The sequence below is a fragment of the Sinohyriopsis cumingii genome, chromosome 9 (assembly GCF_028554795.1).
Source record: "Sinohyriopsis cumingii isolate HCF-2022 chromosome 9, ASM2855479v2, whole genome shotgun sequence".
NCBI lineage: Eukaryota > Metazoa > Mollusca > Bivalvia > Unionida > Unionidae > Sinohyriopsis > Sinohyriopsis cumingii.
Window position 1 is genome coordinate 44059403 of NC_142969.1, and position 19536 is coordinate 44078938.

Genomic DNA, 19536 nt, shown 5'->3' on the forward strand with positions numbered 1-19536 from the left:
TAGCTGCGGATCTACCATTTGCAGAAGGGTTCAATTGGTGACAAGTACTTTATGTTTCTGGAGCAAATCATATGTATTTTGACTTGTAAATCCATGTGGAATAGCACAACCATCTGTCCTGTGGCCATTTTGAATTTTGTACTAGATATGGCTGTTACCAATTACCAGTATGTGTCTAAAGTGAACATAGGTTTGTTCTGGAAAGACTTGCATACAGCGAAATCACACATTTTATTGAACAAGTTAGGAATGTTACATTATTATACATTTGTCTTCCCTCCAATTCAACTCTTACCCCAGGGTTAGGGGCCACACAGTTTTGGCATATTTTTTTTGACACACACTCAGACATGCACACACACACACACACACTCTCTCTCTCTCTCTTGTGCTTACATCACAAACCTCAGACCCTGCTCACATATGATGTTGCAAAGTTTTGCACACACCCCCACCCTCTGATACAGATTTAAAAAAATAAAATGGGTTTTAAATCACTTTCTATAGAAAAACATACAATAATGCAACACTGTACTCTGAATTATTTAGTACTTTAAAAAAAAATCTTGTCATCTTGAGCAATCCTGGTTTAGATTTCAGGAAATCTATACTAAAGAGAAACATTATGGATAGGAAAAGGACTTAAAATTCAATAAATAAAGTTGTAGACATATCATCTCATGAATGGTGATACTACAATGCTACATAGTTTACATTTTCTCTGGTAGATGGCACTGGTGTTGTTTTTGTGACATCACCTTGGTCAAAACTACCAGTCATCACATACTGTTAAAGAAGTTTTATCCCCTCCCCACATTGTCAAACATTGTCACACAAATCGAACCCCCTATCCCCCCTTGGTATGTGACATAATATTTGGATGTCCCTGGATATGGCCATGAGATTCATATGTAGAACATTGTTTGGAATCTGTATTTTACTATTTGGGTAATGTCAGAAACTGTTAACATCATTCAGGATTAACACATATTTCATTCATGCCAAATGGTCTTAAGTATAGAATTGTACCTTGTCCTGCTGACATTGTTAAACAGATCATTGCATAAAAAAGAAATTAATGCTGCTGAAAGCTGTATGAATTTTCTAATTAAATCTTATAGTTATTTGATTTGATGCAAAATAAGTACAAAAAGGTACATTAATTGTTACGCTAAAAATCCAGTCAGTATACTTATTTCTAAAAATAATTTCAAACGTAAACACTATCTAGCATAACAGAATAAGTATTAGATTGAATACTCGCTTCAGTTATAAACGTGTGAACAAAAAGGACATGCCCTAAAATTCTTGATATCAATGATGACAGTCTAGCTCTGAGTGCAAAAATAAAAGAGGTTCTGGCAGCAACCCTTTGTTTTGTTTCAAACAACCTCTGTCCAGGTTGGTCCAAATTTAGAATTGTATAATGATCTTAGACTTAATATTCTAACAGTAAAAGTTGTTTTCCCAAGGTTTCATCCCTAGATTGGGTCATTTGGGTTTTGTTGTTGTTGTTGTTGTGGGGTTTAACGCCATTTTTCAGCACACGATAGGCTATATATGGCGGCCAGTATTAATGGTGGAGGAAGAACCGGGGAAAACCCTGGAAAGAACCACCGACCCACGAGAAGCTACTGGCAAGCTTTCTCACATACCCACATTGGCTGAATCTTAGACTCGAACCGACGCAGGCAGAGGTGAGATGGCAGTGATCCGTAACGAAGAGTGCTTTAGACAACTCGGCCACTCGGGGCCCCCATTTGGGTTTTAAAACAGGTCATGGTTTAGTTTAAGTTTTTATTTTGCCCCCAAGGGCATGTCTGTATGACATTGGGCAAGTTTGGTTAAAGTCCTTTCCAGCAAGGGTAAGACAGTGACTACTTGCCTATTTTACTTGCCCAGTTCGCTTCATATTTGGAATGTTTTAAATTCACATACCTTTCCCTCAGTACCAATCTTCCCTCTGGGTCATGTCATATGATCCACAGTTATATTAGGCAAAAAGTTTGATAAATTGTTATTTCGTTGCTTGATATTTCCACAACTCCATGCTCAATTGACATAATGCTTGGAATTTAACATCATCACATTGACCCTGAGTATGCATCTTACCACTCAAGTCCCAGGGTTATATTCGAGGTTGTGGCAATGGTTCAAGAAGTACATGGAGTTGCACTTTAAATTTTGATAAAATTTCTTTAATATTTTTTTCCTTTGTTTTTTTGAGATTTTTTTTATAGTCCACAATAATTCAGTGCTGCAAGTTGATAGCAATTCATTAGCTGATCAGTTAGTATTTTGCATGCAGATTTTTGTTGCATTCATCTGGTCTTCAAAACATAGTTGAAGGAAAGAGGGGGTATTAACAAGATTTTCTTGTTTGTTTGGCAAGTCACTGTAATTCAACGAGTATCTATTCTTATGTTTTATTTTCCACAGAGAACTAAAAAAATCAAAAACAGTCATTAAGTTTTAGAAATATTTTTGTTAAGTTTGGGAAGCTGATTTAATTGACCTATTTCTTTTAATTCAAAAATACAAATGAAATCTGATAAAAGTTTGTTTTTCGTCATTGTTGTAAGTGCCAGAAATCCTGAATAAAATCTAAAGGAGACTCATGCAAACACAGAAAAGTTGACATTTATGTCTCAGTGCTTCTGGTTCAGCCTTGCTATGGCAGGAAACGTTTTGAATGCTAATCAGAAACACTTAAACATCTGCTGTGTATAGGGTATTACATTAATGCTGTATACTTCTTTGTAGTGGAAGCAGGCCTGGCAGCAGTACTTCCAAGAGTGTGCCACCCAGTCCCCACTCGAACTCCAGTCTGCGTCGTCAACCTACACCCACCAAACAGATTTCACTGCAGGCAGTGAAAAGAAAGGAAGAAAAGTAAGAAATGCAAATTACCTACCATTTGCTTTGTAACATGCAGTCAGCTGTGAAAAAAATAGATTTGTCATTATATAATATGCCAGTAGATCAGGGTTTATACTGTTTAGTAAAAAAAAGATGTGAAGAACATACATGTATGATCACATAATATGGCAGTAGATGTTTGATCAGATAATATGCCAGTAGATGTGTAATTGCATAATATGAAAGTTGATGTATGATTACATAATATGACAGTTGATGTGTGAGTGCATACTATGACAGTTGATGTGTGATTGCATACTATGACAGTTGATGTATGATTGCATAATATGACAGTTGCTATATGATTACATAATATGACAGTAGATGTGTGATCATACAGTATGCCATTAGATGTGTGATCATCTAATATGCCAGTAGATACGTGATCATGTAATATGCCAGTAGATGTGCGATCATATATTATCCCAGAGGATGTATGATCACTTAATATGTCAGTAGATGTGTGATCATATAATATGCTAGTAGATGTGTGATCATATAATATGCTAGTAGATGTGTGATCATATAATATGCTAGTAGATGTGTGATCATATAATATGCCAGTAGATGTGTGATCATGTAATATGCCAATATGATCAAGTTTACATTATTTATTCGAAAAATGTCAACAATATATTAGATTTGTGATCACATAAAATGCTGGCAGATATGATTTAAATATGTGTACAATATCATGCTTGAATAGAGCAGGAGATCCCTCTGCCCCTGCAATTTAAATGGCTCTGTTTCAAAGTCAGGCGTCCAGTCTCAGTACATGTAATTTGAAATTACCAAACCATTTTAAGGACGAAATAAGATATATATCTTAACTATAACTTTGTAACTTAATGATAAGAATCACAGTCACAAGTAGCTTGCATGCTTCATTTACTGTATTATAATGAATCGATTGAATGCAGATCATTTCAGATTGTAAGCATATTGGTATAGCCACCTAATGACTTTGGCATATGCATGAAAGACATAATGCATGTGTGTGTGTGTATGTATGTATGTATATATATATATATATATATATATATATATATATATATATATATATATATATATATATATATGGAGTTAACTTTAAGAGGTAACATGAAGAAGGAGGGTGAGGGTACATATATGTAGCAATTACCAGAACTGCTCAGTGCATGATGAATATCATAACAACAGTAGCAAATTTCTGGTCTAATGCAGTATACACAAAATAAATATCTATTCCACTTATTTATGTTCTTTGGGACAAAGGTATTGTTTACCAAAGAACTGATTTATTTTCAGCTGCCAGTCAGTCGATCACATGACAATTGGTTGACAATACAGCCAAGCACATGTGTATAAAGGTGGCTTTCATTTTTTTATTATTTTGTATTTATCTTTTGTAAATAAACTAGCATACAATAATTGCAACATATATTTGATGTGGGATTCATTTGGATGATTTGCAATGGCCATCTTAGGTAGTTAAATTAATTAGTTTATCAATTTGATTGAGAAACCTATTTCAATAATGGCATTTTTTCTTGCACTGTTTTTTATGCAGGTTGATTCATGATCTAAAGTCTTATCGTCAGTTTAAGAAACAAATTCTTAATATTGTGAATGATTTTGCCAACAGATACCATCAGTTATTAATCCATCTGTCATCCATCTTTAAAAAAGAATAGATGTCAAATAATAAATTAAAGTGCCTCTGCATACTTATCAACTGCATTATCATCATCATCAAGATCACCATTATCATCATTATCATGACCATCATCATCATCATCATGACCAACATCATCATCATCGTGACCTTCATCATCATCATCATCATCATCATCATCATCGTGACCTTTATCATCATGACCATCATCATCATCATTTCTCGTATACCTAATATATAATAAGATACTACAAGTATATAAACTGTCATTTTTAATATTGGTTCACCACCATGATAATAGCTATAAACACTGCAATAACTCATGACACCGAAGAGTAGTCAGGTAATTCATTATAGTGTAATTGTTTGCTACCTTGTTCATTACAGTAAACTATATTGTTGATTGAAGTGCACTATCTTGTTCACCATAGTGTACTAAAACCCATGCTCAGTGTGCAACACTGATACCGCGTTTACAAGCGCGATCGTTAGTGTTGATACTCACAACAGCAAATCTCTCCAGAAATGTCAGTTGAAATAGATCTGGATTCAGAAAGAGATAGAAGCAAATGAAGTTTCATAGTAAGAAAAGTTAATGAATAAAATTCCACAAAATAATAGATCAACATAAACCTTCATGACATTGTTATGCATTCACCTTCATACAGTGTCACTTGCATTTTTATCACCATGCCTGGCCACATGTTTACAAAGAGATACAATAACATGACAGTCAGTACAAGTTAGCAGACATATATATATATATATATATATATATATATATATATATATATATATATATTAGAGACACAAAAAATTTACAGTTATTTTAGTCATTGTTAAGTTAAATGTCACTTTAAATATTTCCGGCTAAGTAAGGGAAAGTGTTTTCAGAATTCATTAGGTGCCTTTTTCACACCCGATTGAAGCTTGATTTATCAATCTTCCTTGATAAAAAGATTTTTATTCTGATGTTTGTAATCAAGGATGTCCAGCCGAATAAAAATTATTGTTATTGAGACATGTTTATTTATCAGACAGAACTGAATTTTATCTTGGCTCATTTACCAGCAAACACAGCTAGATAATTGCATAGCAACAAAATAACAGGTTCCATTAGATGGTATTCAGTAAAAAAATTTTATTGTGAAACATTATCCAGAAATTACAAGTTTTTAAAACTTTATTTGGCAAATAGATTTTTGTGTATGAAAACAAACAGTGCCCAAATACATACTGAAAATACCATATAAGCTGTAATTTTGATAATGATTAACAATCAGCAGCTTTTTAATTGCTAAAGTCCCTTATGAATAACAAGCTGGTAATAGAAAGGCATTAACAGACCAGTTATCATATTTGAAATCAACATTCACAAATAGAAATTTGTAATACCGTAATTGGTTTAAGGAAGGACAAAGTGCTCAGACAATTTTTGTTTAAAGAATATGTGATTCTCACCAGATTAGCGGAACAGTGTTGTAGAAATTAAAAGAGCCATGCATAACCATGTGATGTCAACACTGGTTTATTAACCATATTTCCATGTGTGTCTTATGTCTATTTTGGCAATATGAAATCATTGAATCATTGTAGAGTAGTTACTGCAGATGAAGACTTTTAAACATCAGTGTGTGTGTGTATACTGTATATATATATATATATATATATATATATATATATATATATATATATATATATATATATATATATATATGCAAGTCAGGATGACTTTTTGTTCTAGAGAGGGCTCTATTCCTTTGGAACCAGATCTAACATGGAGCACATTCATCAGGACACCACGAAGTGTTTCAAATACAAGCAGGTAAATATTCCTTGAGGAAATAAAACAGTGTAGCAGTTGTGTTGAATATGTATAGCAACCAGTCTATTTTCTAATAGAGCCAGCAACAAAAAAATATATTTGTGTTTCCTATTGCACTGGTTTTGTAGGGTTTGTAAAAAAAATGTGTATGTTGATGATTAGTGTGTGTGTATGTGTATATATATATAGTACTAAGCACTTAAAGTACTGGGCAAAACTGTTTCAGTAAGTTGCACAAATCAGTTTTAGAATTTTTTAAATTTATTTGTGTATTTATTTAATCTTTTTGTAACCAGAAGGAAAAATGATAGGGTTGGCATAGAAAAACTGGGATAGTCAGCTGAATGGAAAAAACATTATTTGTGTCTAATAATCCTGACACAAAATACATTTGCAGATAGTGTTCTAATACTGCTCTTATAATATATATTTTAACCCTGTAAACCTTTGCTTTTCACATTCTTGTATTTGCACACTGTGAAGTACAGATAGAAATGTATCTGCATGTGTTATACTTGTACCCATCAAATATTGCCCACTCCCCAGCTGCTTCCAAGACCCAAATTCTGTTTTTGGAAGGCTCATCAGATAATCCTGTCTGTCTAGCTACATACATACATACATACATACATACATACATACATACAGACAGACAGACAGACACACACACACATATACATACATACATACATGCATACATACATACATAGGGTTGGCACAGAAAAACAGGGACAGTCAGCTGACTGGAAAACATTTTTTGTTGTCTAATAATCCTGACAAAAAAATACATTTTCTGTACAATTGCTGATAGTGCATGCATTTTCCTTCTGGTTACAAAAAGATTAAATAAATATACATACATACATACAATGATACATACATAAATACAGACAGACAAACATACATACATACAGACAAAAACAGACATACATACATACATACACACAGACACACTTACCTATATTCATACATACATACAATGATATATACAATGATACACACAGACATACATATTCATACATACATACACGCATACAATGATACAGACAGACATTCATATATACATACATTCATACATACATACAATGATACATACAGACAGACAAATATACATACATACATACAATGATACATACATAAATACAGACAAACATACAGGGGCCCCGAGTGGCCGAGTGGTCTAAAGCGCTCTCCGTTACAGATCACTGCCATCTCACCTCTGTCTGCCTGGGTTTGAGTCTCGGATTCGGCTAATGTGGGTATGTGAGAAAGCTTGCCAGTAGCTTCTAGAGGGTCGGTGGTTCTTTCTGGGGGGTTTCCCGGGTTCTTCCTCCACCATTAATACTGGCCGCCATGTATAGCCTATCATGTGCTGAAAAATGGCGCTAAATCCTACAACAACAACAAACATACATACATACATACAGACAAAAACAGACAGATATATATTCATACATACAGACAGACAGACAGACACATATTTATACATACATTCATGCATGCATTCAATGATGCATACAGACAGGCAGACATGCATATATTCATACATACAAAGATACTTACTACGATGTCAGCCTATTCTGCGCATTGGGTAATTCTTAATTCTGCTGAACAAATTTCTGTAAACATTGAATTATGTTCTATTCTGGGTCAAAAATCCATTTTGTATCAAGAAAGAACAATCATACTTTAATTAAGAAAAGTGATATTCATAAAGTGTACAGAAATATCCCACATTTCGACTCGAAATGCATGTGAAAATGTGATTTCTAAATGTCAACATGAAGACCCACTCCATGACTTTCTTGAACCTGTAACCCAGAAAATCCTATTTACTATGTATCTTTTAGAATCATATACATAAATACATTATTTAAAAGATGGAACTGCATACCTTAAAAACATTCTGCATCTTAATCCAAGTTTCCAATTTTGCAAGAAGTTGTCCCACACATACAAAATCATCTGCTGCCCAATGTGTCAGCTTGCCGCCAGAACAGAATTTTCAAGAAATTCCCAGGTGTTTAGTCTGTTTCTAAATTCTTTAGTAATTTTTCCCCATAAACATGACATTGTAAACACAATACATCCTATTCATTGTTGTTTCTCTTCCAAATAATATTTTATTTTTCATAAAATGTTGAACTTCTCAAATTTTTTACAAGATTGGTGACTGCTCCAAGGGCCTAGTGGTTAGAATATCCGCCTTGGATGCCGTAGGTTGTGGGTTCGATCCCTGGCCGAGTCATACCAAAGACTTACAAAAATGGTACTAACAGCTGCTGTGCTTGGTGCTCAGCATTAAGAGGTTAGTGTTAGGACTGGTTGGCCTGGTGTCAGGATAATGTGACTGGGTGGGACATCATGCTATATGTCTGTAGCATGATGCCTCAGTGCTAGACGTCACTATAAACTGCCACACTGCAGACATCATAGCAGTATGACTGAAAAATTGTTAAAGCTGCGTTAAAAATCTAAGTCACACACACACACTCAAACATACAAGAAAACATGTTTGTAGACAAGTTTGTTATGTTGGAGTTCTCGGGAATGTCTGAGATTATTTCAATAAACATCATTTAAAAAGAATAATCTTTGCTTGATGATTCACCTCATTACTTTAGACAGTCTTGTTCAATGCATAACTGAATCCTGATCCGCCTTCTCATAATGTGCTGGCAGATCAGAGACTGTATTGTTGTTGTACCGATTACCCCTAACAAACTGCATAGAACCATATCTGCTGCAGTATTATGTGATGGCAGATCTGGGTCTTTGCAGTTTGCAGTTAGACTAGACATATAAGCAAATATAGATTCGTTCATGGTGTCCCTGAAATTAATGTTAATATTTGTCAGCAGGACATCTCCAGAAGCCAACAAGGTGAGGAAACAAGAAAGTCATACAAAAGAAGCGGGAAATATTGCTGGTGCACATGCAGTGGACAGTGAATTTTCATCACTTATAACAGCATCAGGTACATAATGGCAATAGTTTATCACGAGAACCCTGGCAATGAATTAAAAACGGGTACATACTGGCAGAATTTCATCATGAGTACCCTAGCAATGAGTACCCTAGCAATGAGTACCCTAGCAATGAGTACCCTAGCAATGAATTCAAACTAAGTACATATTCACAATTGTTTATCATCAGTACCATATCATTGAATTAAAATTAGGTACGTAATGGCAATAGCTCATCATGAGTGCCCTAGCACTGGACTGCTTCAGTGTCCTTGTGGTTAGATCATTCACTTCAGGTGCAGGAGGTTGCAGGTTCGAACCCCAGCTGAGTCATACCAAAGACTTAAGAGGTTATTGTTAGGACTGATCGACCTGGTGTCCAGAGAATGTGACTAGGTGGGACATCATGCTACATCTTTGCAGCATGATGCCCCACAGCTAGACATTACTATAAACTGCCGCTTTGTAGCAATATGACTGAAAAACTTTTAAAAATCCAAATCACACATACACACACACACACACACACACACTACCCTGAATGTTGCCATTGAAATAAATGCAGCTGTTTTTTTGCAGAAGATATCTTCTCTTTATATTTACTAGCCATGATAAGCAACCGTATTTTCTTGATGATGCCCAAGCTAATAAAAATTAGTAACTTAGACATTTCTGTCAGCTAATGAATTTGATCAAGTGTCTCTTTGACAAAGATTGCACTCTGTTCAGGAAGCCGGCCTTGAATATGCTTGATTTAGTTAGCCTAAATTCAGCTGTAACAATCTTTCATTTTTGTTTTTATGAAGTCTTTTTTATGTGCACTCTGAGCACTCTGAGCACCATGCAAGCAACTTTCTTGCATCAAAGATGACAAAATAAGGGTCAGTTGCACAGCCTTGTATGAAATCTCTACATGTGCAGGCAGTAGATGCAGTGACATTTATATCAATTTTCCATCAGATATATATATATATATATATATATATATAATATATATATATATATATATATATATATATATATATATATATGTTTGTAATGGTGCTAAACAATTTTAAAACAATCCTCAAAATGTATTAACTAAATTGTCAGATATTTTCAAAAAGATGTCTTAAAATCTGGATTGTGTCAATGCAGTTAAAGACATGTGTAAATGAAAAAATCTTAAGTTCAGCTATGTGTGGCATCACACTGCCCATGCTCTGGGCAAGGTATAGCAGCACATTGTCAATGCCTTGAGCAAGGTATGGCAGCTCATTGTCATTGCTTTGGGCAAGGTATGTCAACACATTGGCAATGCTTTGAGCAAGGTATGTCAGCACATTGTCAGTGCTTTGAACAAGGTGTGTCAGCACATTGTCCATGCTTTGAACAAAGTATGGCAGCACATTGTCACTGATTTGAGCAAGATATGCCAGCACATTGTCCATGCTTTGAGCAAGGTATGTCAGCACATTGTCCATGCTTTGAACAAGGTATGGCAGCACATTGTCACTGATTTGAGCAAGGTATGCCAGCACATTGTCATTGCTTTGAGTAATGTATGTCAGCACGTTGTCCATGCTTTGAACAAGGTATGGCAGCACATTGTCACTGATTTGAGCAAGGTATGCCAGCACAATGTCAGTGGCTTCCATATAAGTCGATGTCAGGTGTACATCTAATATGCAGATTAGAGGGAAAAAAATGAATTTTAGATCAGTTCTTTTAAATGGGAATATTTTGTTTTACTGTATAGCATATTCATGTTCAGAAAGTTTGGTAAACATTTCAGACTTCAAGGCAAGTACTATCTGCCAAACTATTGAACTATTGAACCTGAAATTTAGTTGTTGCGTCTACATTCAGTTTTGATTTTATAGATGTATTTACAAATGTGGCAGACTTTCTACATTTACAGTTAGTAGCAAATTGTAATGAGATATTAGTAAAGACATGAAAATTGTATAAATAACCTTCATATTGCTAGACTTTTTGAATTTTCAAACACATAGTACTTTTCTAATAGTTCACTAATACTGATACTTGAAATTTTAAAACTTTGTCCTTTTTTTTTAAAATCTGACTTTCTCATTTTGCAAAAGATCATGAAACTATGTCAGTTTTCAGAAATATTTTTGATAGTCTCCCCTTCCTTTCAGCCAATGGTCTTACAGATAGCAATGGTCCTATCCAACCAGAAAGGTCAGTTTCTTATCATTCATTAGAAATAATTCAAATTACTTTAAAATGCCTTGTTTCTTTAAAGCAGGTACAGCAGACTGCTCTCACTTTTGTTTCGCTGATCATATTTGATATTGGAAAGAATGTGTGTGTTTGAGTGCACCAAAATATTGTTAAACTTGACGTGGTTTTTTTCTGAGCAAAAAATAAGCAGTGTATATTTGCTTATTTTACATAGACACATTTTACTAAAGACAATTTTAATGCAAGAAAGTATCATTTTAAGCATTCAATCCAGCATATTTCTTCTGCTGTAAACATGGTTCCTATTGTATGATAACACATTCAGTCAGTTTGAACTGTGCTGTCTATTCAAGTTGCCAATGTTCCATACATGTTTGGAATGGTAGTACTTGATCATCATGAGAACACTCACTCAGGTACTGGCATACAAATCAAATGCATCCTGAATGAGTCTTGATAACTAAACCATAGGTTGCATTTAGAAAGGTATGATTGACATTGATGATTAAGACTCAGTGTAAGCATGTGTTCCAAAATTTCAGCTACTTATAACCACAGGGTAAAACAACCAGCTTGTTAACATTTTTTTGCTAACACATTACATTGAATATTGTATGTGCTGCATCAGCATGGTAATCATTTTATATAAATAATTTTTATTTAAAAAGGCAATTTACATTAATTATTCTCTTTCTATTCTTTATATAGTATGATCTAATTACTGTTTGAGTTTCTCATGAAGAAATATTATAGTTGTAGAATGACAGACGTTTACAGTACATTTCATGTAGAATGAACTTCATTTATATCTAAAAGAAAAGATCCTGTTCATATATCAGTATATTTATCTTAAATTACAGCAGTGTTTTTGTGAGCAAACTTTATCAAGTAATGCAATAAGTGGAGTATTTAAGTCAGTGATGGTGATGGGTTTTAAGTACTATGTAGTAAATTTCATACTGAGTAGTTGAAGCTTGCTAAGATTGAATCCAAATGTAAACTACATGGGTCGAGATCGGACATCACATAATGTATATGCAGATCTAGATCTGTACAGTTTGCTTGGAGTAATCAGTAGAACAAGTGACATAGACCCAGCTCTACCATTACATAGATCAGGGTCTATATTGCTTTTAGATGGACCTGACTTGCTGGGCACTGGGATCATATATCAATGTTAGTTTTTTTCTTTTCCTGTAAGGCTTGACTTGTTTTTCAGACCAGAGTTAAAGAGTATAGATCATAGATCATATCTCAATGTTAGTTTTTTCTTTTCCTGTAAGGCCTGACTTGTTTTTCAGACCAGAGTTAAAGAGTATAGGTCATAGGTCATATCTCAATGTTAGTTTTTTCTTTTCGCATAAAGCCTGACTTGTTTTTCAGACCAGAGTTAAAGAAGAGTGAGTCATTGTATAAATCAGAGGACCCTGAAAATGATGAAGAATCTTCATCCAGTACAGAGGAGGGGGATGTGGCAGAGGAAGAAGATGATCTTATTGGACACAAGGGCAAGGCTCCCAATAATTTGTTGATGGAGGTAATTTACCTCTTACATTATATTTTTTCTTGTTTATATATGGACAGGGATTTACAAATCCACTTGCCAGTGGGAAAGTCCACAACATTGAGAGAGGAATACAAGAAATTTTATTGACCATCATTGCCTGGGTAAAATACAGTAATTGTTTGTAAGCTAATTAACTAAACAAGGAGTCTTGGTCAGTGTAAATTGTATACCCTGTGATCTCACCACAATGCATATATAAAACTTTTATATAGTGGTGATATTAGTGCATACCTGGCTACAGTTTCATTCATCTGTTGTTTTTTGTCATTTCAAAGTTGTAGTCAATGTCAAGGTCAGTCATGCATTTTCTCACACAAAAGATGTGAATATTACTATTTGAAGCAAGTTTTTACAAATATTTGTGTTTTAACTTGCCACATTGTAATCATAATATTTGTATGTCTCATGTATTCACCAGCTTTAAGTTGGCCTTTGGCAGTTTGTGGGAGATTGTCAGAGATTGTTTTGATGAATGTTGCCATTTTTTATGGTGAGTAGATGTTAATGCTAAAAGTACAACTCATGAGACTTCGTTCACAGGTGTGCACTTAGAAATAAAAGGCACTCATCTCTAATGATTAACTACCAGGACAATTTCATTCAAAGTGTGATTATGTTAGGAAATATAGCACTCACAGATGGCATTTATGATATGTTGTTTATGCAGTAATTACAGGAAACTCAATATACAATGTATGGCAAACAATTAAATGGACCTAAAGTGTCTTCAAATCATTATTAAAAGTCAAATTCTCAAATATTTTGATGCATGTCACTGTCAGATCCTAGAGTTTTGAGTATAAACAAATCATTAAAAGCAGTCCTGCTTTAATTCTTTCTCTTAAAAATGTACCTATTTCTAAAATCTTTTCTTCCTATCCCTTTATTTACATGTTTGTTTCTACTTTTGCTCTTTCAATTATGCATTTGAACTTTTTCTAATCTACATATAAATATATGTGCATTATTTCCATACATGTCTTTAAATAACATTATTATCATCATATGGTTGTGCCAGCAGAGATACAAAAGAAACAAAAGTTTCAATAAATGTAATGTGATTTTCTTAAAAATATACTGTATTGTGTCCTATTGTTCTATTCAAGTTGGTATATCATGTTTGGGCAGAAGCTAAAATTTCCAAGGGCAAGTTTAATTTTCCAGTCAGGAAAGCTGACTTTTTATAAAAATTTGTAAATCTCTGATGGAGATATAGTTAAATATGTAAGAATGTTGAATTCTCTTGCCCAGTGCCCAGGACAAGCTCAGATTTGGCTCAGACAAACTAAATTTTCCAAAGGGCAAGTAAAAAAAAACCCTGATAGATATAGGGAGAAAGAGGGTGTGTTTGTTCATAATACTTATGTTCTGCAAATTTTATAGCCTGCAGTGTCACCACAGTAATATATCAGTACTTTTATTTAGTGTTTATATGTACTGCATTCTTCTGCCAGTTTCCTTCATCAGTCATTTCCAATTTGTAGTCAGTGTAGTCATTGTCTAGGTACTCCTCTGGAATGGGAAGTAATATTGGCATGGGATTTACAGCAAAAGACTTCTTGTGATGTTTGGATGGTCCTAAATCAAAATGATGCTGATCAGATGTCCAAAATGGCCACCACAGGGTTCAATTTGAAAACGTTTTAATGCTAATTTAGCTGAATGAAAAATAATATTGCCATTGGGATTTTACTACAAGACTTCTTATGAAGTATAGTCAGTCAAAAATTAAAATGGTAAAATGGTTCTGATCTGTTTCCGATATAGCCATCATTGGCCATTTTGACATTGTTAGTATCACTGTTCCTGAATGGATGGTCGTATCAACATGGTGTTTTTATTAAACAACTCCTTGTGGTGTTTAGTTAGAATAAATGGTGCCATTCATACATTCAGTATACCTGCCACAGTTGCCATCTTGAAAATGTTGTTATCTCTATTTCTCCTAAATAAATGGTCATATCAGCATGGGCTTTTTACTGAAGGACTTCTTGTGATGTCTAATTGTTTGTAAATAGAAATGGTGCAAATCTGAATTCTTATGGGACTGCCACAATGGCCATCTTGAAAATATTGTTACCACTACTACTCCTAGATTGCTGGTAATATTTTATTTTTGCCAAAAAAGCTTGTTATGTTGTCTGGTTGGTATTACTCTGTAATAGAAATGGTGCCAGTCTGACATTAAATATATCCACAATGGCATCCATCTTGAAAATGTTGTTATCATTATTGCTCCAAAACAAAGCCATATCAGCATGGGATTTCCACCAGAAAACCTTGTATGATGCTTTGATGGTCCTAAAAGAAAATGGTGTCAAGCTGAAATCCAATATGTCCACCACAGCAGCTAATTTCATAATCTTTGTACCACTGAAAAATATCAAAGATGGTTTAAACACTGACATTTATAAGGAAGAAATGGTCTTGATTTCCTGGAAATTCTTTTCAGCGAGTAGAGCTCGAGTCCTTACAAGAAACTCATGTTTTCAAACATCTGCTATTAATTTTGTTTATTTTTGCATCATATTGATCACAGATTGTTTTTATTTTGTCTAATGAACTGAAATTTTTCTTTCTTTTTAAAAAAAGTTTTTGACAGCTGTTATGGAAAAGGATTACCAAACAGCAGCAAAGCTATGCAAAATGAGTGAGTATAGATAGGATCAGCTTCAGGCTGGAGGGAATCTTTTTCCATTGCTTTTAAGTTTGAATCATCAGTTTTTTAATAGTTATATTTTGTTTAACAACTTGATACATAGATTTTCTGCATGCTGTTGTAAAAATTAATGCTGTGTAAATTTTGATGTACACAATTCTTCATGTGTTGGGTTTATTCTTTTCAAAGGGTAGTAAATGAGATGTTGAATTGATGTCATGGGATATGAAGGCAACTTTCACTGTTGATATAACAGATGATTGTATGTGAACAAATTTGACAATCTTCATCAGATTTTGAAAGAGGTTATTATTTCAAGTTACTCAAATTGTTATGTGTATTAACAAATATGCTAAGCTTATTAATGTATATAACTTTCTTATGTCTGATTACCACAAATAAAAAATATTCCAGAGAGAAGCTTGTACTGTTTTCATTCATATGTAGTAATGGTAAATTTTTCTTAAGGTTTATATATTGCCTTTGGAAAAGACATTGATTAAGAAAGCTGAGTCTTGCATACTGGAAAGGAATACTTACATACAAGGAATTATTTAGAAATTATTATCAACTATTCGTAATACTAATTTGAAATGGGTAAGAAAGTTTCCGTATTCAGTTCCTGGTGCCTTGCTTTACAGAAAGATATTTTTTAAAAATTCTTCCAATAATGTTTTTTATTCATTAGCTCAGCAACAGTTTTCAGTATATAGGACATCTTACCTATTTTGAAACTATAGTACATACTTATACGTATTTTGAAACTATAGTACATACTTATTGCCTATGAAAAAATAATTTTTAAAATTAATTTAGTTATGGGGTGATATGATAATTTGTTATTGCTCTTTATCTTGAAGTCAGGTACATTTTTTACTTACCTTAAATGGACTTGAGTAAATTGATTTTTAATGATCAGTACAAAGGGAGATAACTAAGCATTTCCAAGTTTGGATGCCCATTGGGCATGTAATGTATATTTATTTCTAGTGCGTGTGTGTGTGTGATTTGGAATTTTAATGTAGCTTTAAAAAAATTTCAGTCATATCGCTACAATGTCTGCATTGTGGTAGTTTATAGTGATGTCTAGCACTGGGGCATCATGCTGCAGACATGTAGCATCATGTCCCACCCATTCACATTATCCTGACACCAGACTGACCAGTCCTAACACTAACCTTTTAATGCTGAGCACCTAGTGAGGCAGCTGCTAGTACCATTTTTATAAGTCTTTGGTACGACTCAGCTGGGGTTCAAACCCATGACTTCCTGCATCCAAGGCAGATTCTCTAACCACTTAGGTCACTGGAGTGGTTTATTTCTAGTCTGAATATGATATAATCTTGGTAAGTTAAATATTGTCAGTATGAAACTCTACAGTTTGTAGTAAAGCTTCATTAATTATCATAAATTGGATAAATGAGATACAAATAGTTTAGAGATTCTAGTGATGTTAATAAGTCTCTTGTTTTTTTGTTATTATTTCTTTTCACTTAGTATTTAATTTTCATTGATTTTATTTGCAGTTTTGATCTATGAACCTGATAACAAAGAGGCTTTATCATTTGCTCCTTTGATTGAGGAGAAAATGAAACTAGGTGAGATTATTATGTCTAACACACACACACACATACACACCTACATGCATCCACCCACCCACCCACAGAAAACCCCAAAACCACACACACGCTCATACACACAAACACACACACACATTATGATCATATGTCCATTATCTGTAGTAACACAAGTTTTAAACTTAAGTACACACTTAAACTCAGTTTATGAAATCAGATAATGAACATACTAATTAAAATGTAGAAGTGTTCAATTTTGTATTTTGTAAAGATTGTGATGTTAATTTTGGGTAGTTTGTGTCATGAAGCATTAACCAAGAATATGTTTATAACAGGAAAATAGTTTGGTGACTATAAGACAAGAGCCCCATTTCACAAAACGCTGTAATTTTTGTTAGTTTAAGCATAAGAAAATCTTACACTTAATAGTGCATTTCACAAACATATCAACTGAGAAAGTTTCTGTGTCTAAGAAAGAAAAAAATTATGTAAGCAGTTCGTTTGTCTAGGAGGTAGGTAAAATGTAATAGGACGCCTACAGGATATAAAAATTATGACATAGGTGACAAGATCATAATGATGACAATTTAGGACAAAATATGATGAGTATATTGGCCACATTGAATCAGACCAAGTTGTTATTTCTGACAGAATTCATCTGCACAATGTAACAGATCTTAACTTGGAAGATCTGAAGAAAATGGAGCATGTAAACTTTGAATATAGAAATTTCACAAATCTTTTTTGCTCACTTGTGTGCAGATTTCCTCCAATTTTCAATTAACTGCTGGATTTCAAACAATATCCCAGGAAAGTGGGGTGGGGGACAGAATTAGAAGGTGTTAATCAGTACTGTTTAGATCTAGCAGTATGGGTGAAATTTGGGGTTTTGTGAAGTTGAGTTTTCAGAGTTGCTGTAATTTTGTAACTGAATGAAATAAATGAAATGAACCAAGTTCATTTGTTGCTTGTAAGTATTGGTTCATAAAGATCACTGTTTATTTCTATCCCAGAATCAAACACCCACTGCAAACTCCCTTTAACAAAAGAAGCAGTTGGGGTGATGGTTATTTGGGGATATGCAGTGCTTTTAACATTAATGACAATATTTTTATAACAGCAGTAAAACATGTCTCAAAAGACCACTGCTATATGAGACCACCTGTCTTGACCATATTTTTCACGCACAGATTTATTGATTATATAGTGTTCTGACCTGTCATGAGAGACCACCTGTCTTGAGAGACCATAATGTTTTGGCAGAAGGGGTGGTCTTTCAAAACAGGATATAATGTACTATACACAAGCATGGCTTGCACATGTGAATCTAATTCTGTACTGAAAATTTGATTCATTGTATTATGCACCATGATATTAGGATTCAGTCTTCACATTACTGTCTATACTTGCTTGTACATTGAGTCTGACTGCAAACTGTGCAGACCCAGATCTGTCATTGCATAAAGTGCCAGCAGATCAAGGTCATTGTGAGTGATAGGAATAATAAGTATAACAAACAAAATGGACTCTGGTCTGCCAGCACATTGTACAACAGCAGACCAGAGTCGATGTTGTTTGCAGCAGTATAGATGGTATAATGTATTCAGTCCATTCAGCACAGTCGTCATTCCATTCAGTATTATTGAAAATGGAGAGAATATATTATAGTTACCTTAGTTTCAAAACCCATTAAGCTTTAAAGTTTTTTTATATTGTATCGAGAAATATAAAACCTTTTTATGCACCTTATGGTCAATGGCTGATGTACTTTAAAAAAAAAAATGTTTGACATAGATGACGAAGCTGATGTAAATGAATCTGAAGGAGTAGATGAGGAGGAGGATGAGGATGAAGAAGATGAGGATGGGGATGATTCTGTGGAGGATAGTGATGAAGATGAAGATGGTGATGATGAAGAAGATGAAGATGAAGGATCTGATCATGATTCTGAATCTGAGTAAGCGGTAGACTTATTATAGTTAATGGGTACAGAGTAAACAGTTGACATATAGTTACTGTGTACATAGTAAGCAGTGGACATATGATTATAGGTACTTTGTACAGAGTAAGCAGTAGACATATATTTACTGTGTACGGAGTAAATAGTGGAGATATGATCATAGTTACTGAATACAGAGTAAGCAGTTGATATATGATCATAATGAGTACATAGTAAGCACTG

General features: G+C 34.0%; 1 protein-coding gene across 2 annotated transcripts in view; it reads left to right on the forward strand.

Moving 5' to 3' along the window:
* The window catches only part of LOC149791653 (uncharacterized), a 37932-nt gene that overhangs the window by 13017 nt on the left and 5379 nt on the right, over positions 1-19536 (forward strand). The window contains exons 5-12 of one of the 2 annotated variants that reach the window (XM_089970206.1): positions 2764-2892; positions 6318-6398; positions 9257-9375; positions 11506-11548; positions 12935-13088; positions 15711-15768; positions 17304-17375; positions 19149-19311. In XM_089970206.1, coding sequence (XP_089826332.1) covers positions 2764-2892; positions 6318-6398; positions 9257-9375; positions 11506-11548; positions 12935-13088; positions 15711-15768; positions 17304-17375; positions 19149-19311 — 819 coding nt within the window. The remainder of the gene's footprint in view (positions 1-2763; positions 2893-6317; positions 6399-9256; positions 9376-11505; positions 11549-12934; positions 13089-15710; positions 15769-17303; positions 17376-19148; positions 19312-19536) is intronic. The other variant, XM_089970207.1, reaches the window with a different exon arrangement.